Consider the following 12,090-nt stretch of genomic DNA (forward strand, 5'->3'; position numbering starts at 1 on the left):
AGTCTGGATGGGACCAATATGGTAGCAACACCGTCACATCACAGCAATGGGATGAAGCCACCAATGCTCTGTCTATATATAAAATGTCTATGTGCAAAACAATGTAAACCACAAGAGCTGTCAACAACATCAGTGGTAAAAACCTCAGAAGCCTCATTTAATTGTTAGGCGCCACAAGACACAACAGTTGGACTACAACAAGCCTACCTGAGATGCTAATCATGAACAAAAATAAACTTTTATTTGCACATGACGACTATGCTCATAACTGTGTCAGTTTTGCATGGTGAAATGGTCGCACAGCAAAAGGTTGTTTAGTATTGTAAATTTCATAGCCTCTGTAGCAGCACGTAACCTCAACCTCAAGAAAACCACAACCGAAAAGGGGAAGTATGTTATATACCCATGTTGTCAGTTTAACCTTTGCAGCCTCTGTGCACAAATGAGCATCTCACTGTCCAGATCTGAAAATATTTCTGCTGGTTAAGTACTGCAGGGGTGACCATGGAGAAGGGAAACAGATGAGCAGGAGGATAGGGAAGGTCAGGTGACTGCGACTGGAGGGAGAGGGGTTATTGCAGGGCAGGAGGGAGTGGCTGGATGTGGGAGTGAGATGATTGGGACAGAAGAAAAAGTCATAGGGCATTTGGTGGACGGGACAAGACTGACAATGAATGTGTTTGAGGAAATGGGAATGTGGCTGGAAGAAAGGACAACAAGGCATATTGTGACAAGAAATTCAGGACAGAAATTCAGAAGAAATTCAGGAACAATGCTTTTGATGAACAATGCTGTAAGCATGTTAACAAAATTTTAAACATTTTAAAAATGTTTGGCCCCTAATTACTAGACATACCTCTTATACATGTCTTTCTCACCTCATAAACACAGGCAGTGATTTGTTCATTTTTAACAACCTGGGGAGGGGACATTTGTCATACAAACATTATATTAATACTGCAAGCAGCAGTGTGTCTCTGTGATCCTTTCACTATTCCAAAACTACATGTTGCTACATGTCACTTTTCACTTTATGTGTATATATATATATATATATATATATATATATATATATATATATATATATATATATATATATATATATATATATATATATATATATATACACATATAGATGTAAGGTTTGCACCTGACAATGATGAAATACAGAATATAATCAAATAAATTGTGGTGTATTGATGGATCCCTTGGTGAAATTAACGGGCTACCGAGCTATGCACAGACGTAAAAATGAAGCCCCACTGTTACCAGCTCCAAGATTAAAGTGGCGACACATTAATGCATCAATAATTATAATTTACTGATACCATAGATATTATTCTGAAATGGGCCACTGTGCAAATGAATGCTTTCATTTTTGTACTTTCGGTATTTTGATACTAATGCTTTTGTACTTTTATTAAAGTAAAATTTTGATTGCAGGACTTGCAAAAGAGCATTCTGTACACAGTACACAGTATCTACACTGTGGTATTGCTGCATTTACTTAAAGTGACTACAAGTAACTTTTATATTGTGTTGTTGATCTTGGAGCCCCCTGTGGACAAAAGTGTTAGTGTTTCCACTGCTGTGACCACAAGACACACAGTCAAAAATAAAATGATCTAAAGAAAAATCTGGTAATTGCTGAACTGTTTGGTTGAATATATGATGTCACAGACTCCTGCATCTGTTCTCTATTTACAACCAGGACCACAGTGGTTTTTGATTTTATTAGGTCACTCTAGATATTTTGCATGTCAGATATTATATTTACCTTTTTATAATGTCAACGAAACTATGTGAAACCAAAATAATCTCTAATTGTTCTGTTTGTCCTCACACAGCAATATGAACATAACAGAGAACGAGTCATACATCTACTCAGGGATGTACGAATACGAGTTTAACTGTGATCCCAGCCCAGTGCTGACCAATGGATCCACGGTCTTGACAGTTCTTTACTACCTGCTGTTTTGTCTGGGCCTGATAGGTATGTTCTAAAAGGCATAAATTCACTCTGTTTACACATTTTATTACTTTTAGCAGAAACAGATGCGTGTAACATTCAACACGTGCCACGTGCCGTCTAGTTATACTGTCTATCTTGTCAATAAGAAGATATAATGACAAATAAATAAATAATGACAAATAATTGATTTCACAGGCAACATCATACTTCTCTGGGTTCTCCTCCAGTACATAAAGCTGATGACCATGACGGATGTTTGCCTGCTCAACCTGGCCTTGTCTGACTTCATACTGGCTGTATCTTTGCCCCTCTGGGCCTACAATTCCCAGAACCCTACATTATGCAAACTGATGACAGGAGTGTACCAGGTGGGCCTTTATTTATATTTTTAAAATGATTTCTATTCATATTGTGATATGAAAAAGTCAAAATTGAATGGTACCCATTATTTAGAGAGCAGAATTCACAGAGATCTGCAGATTTCCGACTAGCTATTATAGAACATTTCATGACATTCAACATGACATTTACATCTGAGGTATTGTTATTAGGGTGTGAAAAGTCCTTATCAGGATAGTACGTTCACTCAAAAATAAAACACTGAAACGTAGGTTTTACTGTCAATAATTGGTATCTCTTGCACAGTGCAAACTTGAATAAATGTTACTGTGACTATAGTACAACAGTGATCAGTGCAACAATTTCTATGTTCCACTGTTAAGACAAGTAATGTTTATTTTTTATAATGTGGAAGATATTCTAACTCTAACCAAGATGAGCTCAAGTGTTATCAGGTGATGTGTGAAACAGCTGCTGTGTAATTTCAGCTGTATGAAGAACCTCATTGAGGCCTGTAGAACCTAACATACGTCACCTTGTGTCACATCCTGTTTTGACTTTGCTCCCGTCTGCTCCTCTGAACAGCTGGGTTTCTACAGTGGGACTTTGTTTGTGACCCTAATGAGTGTGGACCGCTACCTGGCCATCGTCCACGCCGTTGCAACCATGAAGGCCCGAACACCTCTCTATGGAATCATAGCCAGCATCACTATCTGGGTTGTATCTGTCAGCATGGCCATCCCTCAGGTGGTATTTGCCTCCTTGGAGATAGATCAAGATGACAACAGCTCCCAGTGCCAGCCACTGTACCCAGAGGAGAGCCAGCAGTTTTGGAAGATGCTGCGAAACTTCAGTGAGAATTCAGTCGGCCTTTTCGTGTGCCTCCCCATCATGATCTTCTGCTATGTGAAGATCCTGTCTGTGCTGTCCAGGTGCAGAAACTCCAAAAAGGGCAGAGCTATAAAGCTGATATTTACCATTGTGTGTGTGTTTGTGGTGTGCTGGGTCCCCTACAATGTCACAGTTTTCCTTCAGACACTGCAGCTGTTTGACCTGGTGAACACCTGTGAGACTTCAAAGAACATTAACTCTGCCATGAGCTTTGCTGAGATCCTTGCAGTGTCTCACTGCTGTGTAAATCCAGTCATCTATGCATTTATGGGGGAGAAGTTTAGGAAGTCACTGGGTAATATGCTGACTAGAATCTTCTGCTGGAAGCACCAGAGCAGATGGCTGTCAAGCCACAGAGACACCACAGAGACCTCCAACACACCTGTAAGATCAGATTATACGGCCGTCAGAATACATGATATCAATTAAATTTTATAAATGATTGCAGCCAGCGACCACTGCTGCATGCCATACTTCTCTCTCTTACCTACCTCTGCTATCCAATAAAGGTAAAATATAAAATTATTTTAAAAAACAAAACAAACAAATGATTTGAGCTAAAAGTTTATTATTGATCTCGGAAATTGTAGTGTGACAAAAAAAAGTCTTGTAACTCAATTGCATTTTTTGGACATTTACTTGGATGAGAGACTGAATGAACACCAGAACCAAACATGTCAGCTGTCTATGAACATCAAGATAAAACACCTCACAACAACAGATGAACAAACCGAATGACAACTGAGCAAATTACACCCTCATGTAAATGGCTTGATATGCAGCTCAAAGTTCCAGAAATATTTCAGTTAGTGGATCTCTTGCTTGTTTTGTCAAAAAACTGATCAGGCTCTGAAAGTATTTGCCCCTGTATGCTGCTGGGGGCAGTAACATGACAGACTTTGCTTTGCATCTCTATTTTTAGATCATGTAGTGTAGCACTCACTCAGTAGGGTGAGACCTGTAACTTTTAGCAGTGCCCATCAATATATCAGTCAATCAATCAAACCTCATTTGTATAGCACTGTTCATACAGGTTAGTGGAGTTTAGATGGCTGACAAACCGATAATAAGACAGAATGAGACACATGAGAAAATACAATTTAAAAAATATAATAAAACAGATTCAAAAGTTATAATAATATTAAAAGTAGTACAATTTAGTGAAATACAAACTAGATTAAAAGGATGAAAAGATGACTCCAAATACAATAAAATAGATTGAAAAGCTGTAATAATTATGATAAAAGACATAGAAATGAGTAAAAACAGATTAAATGAGGAATTTTTAACAATTGTGCATCCAAAATTGAGTACTGCAGTCCAAATAACAAGTTTGAGCCCCAGACTGTATATTAAGTAGGATTTCAACCTATTTAATGTACAGTCTAATGTTGAAGTGAATTGTTCCCCGTCATCCTCTCCTCTCCAGACTTTGTAGAAGCTCAGGCAGGCCACAGGACCTCTGCAGGAATGCAGGATGTGCACAACATTGAAATTTGACAATAACAAGTCACAACAAGTCCTGTCAATTTAAAACTAAGCCTGTTATCCTGAATCCTGAAAACTATAGCCCACTGCTCTGAAAACACACACACTCTGGAGCTGGAGCTCAGCTGCCTGCCTTACTGCCTTCCAGACTCCATTAACATACTGCTCAGTTTTACTGTTATACACCTCTACTCCTAATGATTTTTTATGACTCATAAACAGATTAATTTGGCAAACTTCCAGCATTATTGTCAAACAAGCAAATAGTAACACAAGTACCACAACAGAAATTTCAAAAGCTGTAGTATTGTATTATAATGTTACACACCATGTGTGTACCACAATATGTATGCAATTATCCTGCACAGTTATCCATATTTACCCATCTGTCTATACATCCAAATATTTCCATGTATCTGTATAAATGAAAAGTGTGTATCATGCATATAATGTGTAGCTTTGACAAATTTAGTATTATTCTATTTTATCTTTTCTATTGTTACTGTTATTGTAATAACTTCTTTCTATCTGTTCTTGTTGAGCTGCTGTAACTTGTGCATTTCCCCAGTGTGAGAACAATGTTATCTTATGATATAATACAGTAAACATATTACAGATTTTTCATTTAAAAACACAAAATGTTCCTTAAAATTCTTTGCAGCCAACAGTTCAAATAAATGTCACTCCAAAACTCAACATTTAACCTCACTGGTAAGGAGTCAATAACAATTGAACTCGCTCGTGTAAATATTGCCTTTTGTTACGTATAATTGCTTGCTGACTTCAGTTTGTTTTACTTTGAAGTCTGTTAGCTTTCTTGAATGAACTGGTGACTCAGGCATGAATGTTTCAAATAACCTGCAGTATGAAATCAGAATGTAATTCTGTGAACACTATTAAAGCCTGCATATGTAGTACAGATAAAGGGGATTGTTTGCCTCTGTCACATTCAACAAAGTACAGTGGTGGTGGAGAAAAGGATACATTTTCATCCGTCTCTTTTATTATTGGACACTCTCTGTCACTACACTGGAAAAAGAGAATTGTTGGATGAATTAAAAAAAAATGAATTCTGTTATTTCAGATCAAATTAAGAAGTTATATGAGGATTAAGATGATAAATTGCTTGAAGTCAGATGTGCTTAACAATCTGATTGCTTTCAAATCAACATTACATTACATTAATGCAACTTAAATTTAAGGAATGTCAAATTAAGTTTCCAATTTTCCAACTCATTTATTTGCTTCTCCCAAAAGTAAAGCATTGCTCCTTAAAGCTACTGCAAGGAGTTTTAATTGGATATGAAACCACCTTAGTTTAAAACTGATGCCTCTGTATGATCTAGAAGACTGTCAGAGATGATTTGCTGGAGTTGCTCTTGATGCCTACCACTGGGCCAGATTCTCCTTCAAATCTCATGAAATGAGAATGTGTTTACATTTTTTGGTGTTAAGTTACGGTGAGTAGTATGTTATCCTGCTAAAAGGAATAGACTTTCTAAGGATAATTTTACTTTTGCCATAATATTTTGTGTTTCGTTCCAACAGCTTCAAGCTATGAAGACAGAAACATTAAATGAAGTCCAAATCATGACTTTCTTTTGTCTTTAAATTTATACTTCTGCAGTTTCTATATCTTCAATTTCAGTGTGTTAATTTTTAGATTTTTATTTCACTCCATGTCCAGTTTCTGACTTTCAAAGGCAAAAAGCAGAAAATCAAACAGACATCCTGTGATAGAGGAAGCTGATGTTGTTGATAATATCAGTATGAACAGTCACTGATTCATGTCCTGAATCAGAGCCACCACAGAGCAGGATCATTTTATATTCACATTTACTTTGTTTGAGTTTTGCAAAAGCATCAATTTTCCTTTGTTAATTTCAGCTGTATTGGCCTTTTTTATGATGACCCCTATATATTCTTCATATAATTTGATCCCTTTTTGGTTCAGTGAGTTTCCGAAAACACAATTCACCCAATTCAGGTGGACCATATATCTAATATAATATATTATTTGGTCACATATTCAAAACAAAACATAAGCCAAAAGCAAAACACAACACCAACACATTTTTACTCCATTAACGCAGAAACTCAACACACTCTACAATGAAACAATCTTTTGACTATCACCAAGGACATAAATTAATTAATGAAACTAAATTAAACCTAAAAAACAGAAACAAGTACATAGAGCACTATTTTTGCTTCTTTTCTTGTTTGTAATATGTCTCCCCATATGACTTTATGATTTCAAAACTAATTAGTTATTTTCCATTGCTGTTGTCTTTTCCATCTCCAAATAACACATTTTGTTTTTCCAGTGTAGTAGTTTAGGAGTGTATGTGGGTTTCCGATGTTTAAGTATAAGTTTCTTTAAAACAAGTCAAGAAAAAAGGGTAGTCCAACTTTGTGGGTACCTCACTGTATCCTGTAACATATCTTGAAATATACAAACTGATGGCTTGAAATAAAATTCTGCACGTAATATCTCTGACGACCAGTGTCAAACCAGATCATCTCAATTTTGCTACAGTCCCAAAATGCATGGATTAATTAATCTGTCAGAAACAACCTCTCCATGTTAAATTATTATTTTATAATCTTGGTTCCACAACTGTATTCTTGATTGCAGCAAAGTGTTTGCTGAATATGATTTCTGCAGGATTCTGTAAACTTTACCAGACTTAACTTCTTTCTGAGTCACCAAGAGAAAATAGTGGCAGATGCACAATACTAAGAGAAACCTGACTGACACGCTTCTACGGAAATAAGAATTGCAGGGAAAAGGAACGGGGTGTAATTTCAGGTTGTTACAATCCAGAAAAGTATATTACCTTCATAGAAGCAGAGAGCTGAATTACATTCATTCACAACATTACATTACTGAGATATACTTTTACAGTGTATATCAGCACAAAGCAGGAAATGATTTAGAACTAAAGAATAAAAACTTGCCTACACTTGTTGTGACTAACATTAATAATTCTTCCATTTGAGCCCATCTGTTTAACACCAACTCAACTGAATTACTTTAGGAAACCAAAGCCATTTTATTGTCTCCGGCTTCCTTGTTCATACCACATTCTGCTCGAAGCTATTACATCCAATTTCCACCCTGATGATTATTATGTAGTAGATACTAATAGAATAATGGTGGGAGAATAGAAGAGTGCAGAGGTAATTAGGAAGCAGTGGGTCATCTTGTTTGCCTAGAGGAGGATGCAGAGGGAATTACCTGGTCCACAGACAGAGGAGACAGGAGGAGGCAAGGATAAAGAGAGAGAAGAAAGAGGAGAATATGACATAAATGTGGGGGAGATAAAAGAAAGGAAGGAATACAGAGAAAAAGATGCTCGAACTGGAGTAGGAGGATGTAGACTGAAAACAGAGAGGAAAAAAAGAAAAATGAGACCTGTTTCATTTTTGAAATGATGGAATGCGTTCCCGCCTCAGAGCTCTGTTCAATAAGCTGCCTTCTGTTGTCAAGCTCTGGAGGAGACAAGGAAGGAGGAGAAGGGAGAAGAAAAAGAAGGAGAGAGCAAAATGGCACGAGTGTGTTTGTGTATGCGCGTAGGGAGCATGTGTATCCATGCCATAATTCCATAAAGAGCATCAGTCCGCCTACTCTGCTGCCTTAAACGCTGTTCACTGATTCCACTGCATGACTAATTATGATCAAAGAAAGATTAACACACAGATCTTGACAGTCACACACAGAAAAAAGACTTATATGCCGATGATGTTCTGTTATTCAAGCCAAATGTTTCTTGTGTTTGTGTGTAATCAATTAATAAACAACTCTGGTTTACTTTTGAATAGAACAATGTCCAGTGACAGTCAAGAGATAAAGGCATGTCAGTGATAGATATTTATATTAACTTGTCACAGGGTTGAACAGTTTTTTGTTGTTGTTGTTTATTTTCATTCCTGCATATTAATGATTTTTAAATAATCATGTTACAAGAGCAATATAACATTATAAATATCATCTTCATAAAACAGCTCTTTAAAGGGATGTTCTGCAATAATTAAAGGACTGCTTCATCATATTTTCTCACTTCCTCGTGTAGTAGTAGCTTTGGTTTTGTGTTCCAGGGTTTTGAGATATCCACCTGCCTCCACCACAATACAATGAGTGTCAATTTAATTTCATTATGATATGATGTTTTAAAAACTCAAAAGCAACTTGATTTTCTAGAAACTAGAATAAACCCACACAAGACTCTACTTCTAAGAACATTGTGTTCACACTGGAAAAGTGACAAAATGAAATACAGTCCAAAAGGTCGATATGCATACTAAAAGAAACAAACAAAAGGAAATAAAGGGGCTTCAGCTGGAAAAAAAAAAAACTACTTATGGATGGTGGTGAAAGAGCTCCAGGAATACCTCAGAAAACAAACCATTAGTTAAATAGACCCTTTTCACAGCAGCCATTGATATGAAATAATAAGATAAACACAGGCTTTACTAATTATACCAAGTAAGACCCAATTTGATTTAGCATAGAAGAGCCTTTCAATACACCAAAATGGACAATAGCAGCAGTCTGACTCTGTTTGACCTGAATGTAACTGAATCTTAATTAGTATCACTAGTAACAACTGTTTACCTCACTACTTCATATCACTTTGGCTGCTGTAACCTTGGCAGCAGCATTTTAAAGTCTGTTGATTGAACTGTGAATGAATAAGTATGTCGATTTGTTATATATATATATATATATATATAACGGCAAAGATTGGTATATGCAACAGTAGAAGAAGTACTTGGATCTTTTACTAACGAGTAAGAGAAAACCAGAGATACATTAATAAAAATAGTAAGTCCTGCATTCAAATCCTACTTAATATGTGTATGACTTTTTTCAACGTTTTTGTCTTTGGTGGAACTAACAACTCAATAACACCTGAAAATTACAAGAACCCAACTATACACAGCTTTTACATAAGGGGTCACAAGCCAGAAGTTTGGAAACCACTGGTTAGTGGTTAGTAGAAGTATAAAGTAGCATAAAATGGAAATACTCATCTAAGGTCAAGGTGAGGTCAAGTACTCAAAAATGTACTGTACCGAACTGAGTAAATTAACTAGTTACTACCCACCACTGAGTGTATATTAAAAACAATTAAAATGTCATATAGAATTGGGACACAGCTAATGTTCTGGTTACTCTGGATAATCCGCAATCCATCAACGTTAATCAGTATTAGTGGAATTATTTCTTTGGTACAATGTAGTTCTAAATAAAACTTGTAATGGTCTGCGCACTCACACGGGTGTTTTCACATATTCATCTTGATCGGACAGCTCAGGCTGATGTTGGATAGAGGTAACTTAAGTACCAATCACTATTATGCCTAAAATTGTAACCCTCCCATTCTAAGTGCAGGTGCAGTCACACTGACATTAGCCATGCAAAATGCACTCGTATGGTGTGACCAAAGGCAAAGATGGTGTGGAGAAAGGCAAAGAGGAGAAAAAAAATAGGTGGGTAATCTGCAGGAGGCTAGCAGGATAACCACAGACATCCACAATGTTGTTAGATAAACACTGAGAAGGTTTAAATCAAGCACAATCTTTACACACCAACACACCATCTCATCCGTATTTCTTCTAAGGCTGACATCTATCTCAGAGTAAAATATTCAGATTTGGAGAAAAACTTGAAAGAATTGAAATATTTATATAGAATCAGAATAATTTGAAATGTGTTGGCCAAAACATAGCCAAAACGTGACAAAAATACTAATTTAGCTCGCCCCTAGCTACCCAGAGGTGAGACTAGAAATCCAAGCTGAAATAACAAAGTATTTTTCCTTACAGATGTCAACCTGGAAGATTACAGACAGGTTACTGTGATTTGCTCATGAGTTTGCCTCTTTGTTTGTTTGCAAGAATCTCTCTAATGAATTGTCATTTTAAAGTATTTTTACACCACTTTTTATGCTGCACTTATAGATCCAGGTTGTTTTTCTATGTTTTTAACATTGTACAAGTTTTTTGCCATCGGCCCCTCAGATGGTAAGTTATAACCCTAACCCAGCACCTGACAATTGGGATGTTGGCTTGATCTTAGCACCAGCTTGATTTTTTAGCATTCTGAGCTAGCTAAGCTACTGGGGCTTCAGACAATATCTGTGCTCTTCCAAGCTATCATCAGGCCCTGTGAATGTTCAGACACATCAGCAGTGACGTTACTAACTTGAAAGAAGATATCTGTAGACTCTCTCCAGAGCTGAGAAAGCAGGCAGTTGCTCTGGCCAGGAAGATCTCAGCTATGAATTCCAACATCTTGGGCCCTATACTGTGAGATTCAATGTGTCGTAGTGTGTCCATCCTTTTTTTGACCCCAAAACCACATGAAACCTCATTGGAGGAAGTCGTCAAGGGTGGAAGCAGGAGGGGGGAACCAGCTGTCTCCACTCCCACCACTTCACTTGTCAAATTACTTCCCAGTGCTGCCCTGAACTACCCAGGCGATGCTGTTGAAACCTGCCAGATCCAGACCCTGTCCCTACTGGAGTGTCTCCCAATCCTGCTTACCTTTCAGTGGTGTTGGCTCCTGATGGACTCAGCAGTGGCAGCATGAACTCCATGGCCAAAGTTGTGCTGGTCCCAGCAGTGATAAAAACCGAGCCGCTCTCTCCAGATCCTGGCCATCAGCGTTCACCCTCAGGCAGGGCTAGTGGTCCTCTAGCCGTGGTCATGGCGGATCAAATGCTGATCTCTCCCAGCACTCCACTTCAGCAGGGCAGCAGGCCAGTTCAACCACAGATAGGTTGGCTTGCTGTTCTTCCACTGGTCACCTGCAGCCTGGAATCTGTGCTCTTCTCTGCCCCCAGCTAGCCAGGTAAGCCCTGCAACACCCTCCACAAATCCTGGTCACTGGCAACTCCATCATCAGGCATGTCAGTTCCAGGCTGGTTAAAACATACTGTCATCCAGGTGCCACAATGTGCCGGTGGCAAACTGAACTCCTGAAGGCCAACTTTTGCACATCCTAAACTGGTCACGTCTTCATCTCTTGGCCCAATCCAGTGTCATGCTGTGGCATTGAGCATTTCAGCAGACTGCTGAATATTCACACATGGCTGTCCTCAACCTGTGCCAAATACAACGGAGGCTAGTATTGACAACTTTAATCTCTTCTGGAATCATGTCGTACTTTTTGCAAAGGACAGTGTGTACCTCAGTGCACGAAGGTCATGCATGCTGATTAACAACTCTAGAGTCTTCACTACCCCTGTGTCTGTGGGAAAACCAACTTACTAGTGTTGGGCAGTTCTGCCTATACATGGTGCCACTCACTGTACCAGCCCAGATAGACCCATATTTCAAATAAATCACCATAGGTGTGAATCTGTATCCCTGTTGGCGTTCCTGTTATGGTT

General features: G+C 37.9%; 1 protein-coding gene across 1 annotated transcript; it reads left to right on the forward strand.

Annotated features, from left to right (window-relative positions):
- The first annotated feature begins 1,816 nt into the window (after positions 1–1,816).
- On the forward strand, positions 1,817–3,700 carry LOC146321192 (C-C chemokine receptor type 4-like). Its single transcript, XM_084725635.1, has 3 exons — positions 1,817–1,993; positions 2,168–2,340; positions 2,897–3,700. Exons 1-3 carry the CDS (start codon positions 1,852–1,854, stop codon positions 3,629–3,631), a joined length of 1,050 nt encoding a protein of 349 aa, XP_084581761.1. The 5' UTR covers positions 1,817–1,851; the 3' UTR covers positions 3,632–3,700.
- Positions 3,701–12,090: the final 8,390 nt, after the last annotated feature.

Source organism: Lutjanus erythropterus, chromosome 9 (assembly GCF_056507025.1).
Source record: "Lutjanus erythropterus isolate fLutEry1 chromosome 9, fLutEry1.hap2, whole genome shotgun sequence".
NCBI lineage: Eukaryota > Metazoa > Chordata > Actinopteri > Lutjaniformes > Lutjanidae > Lutjanus > Lutjanus erythropterus.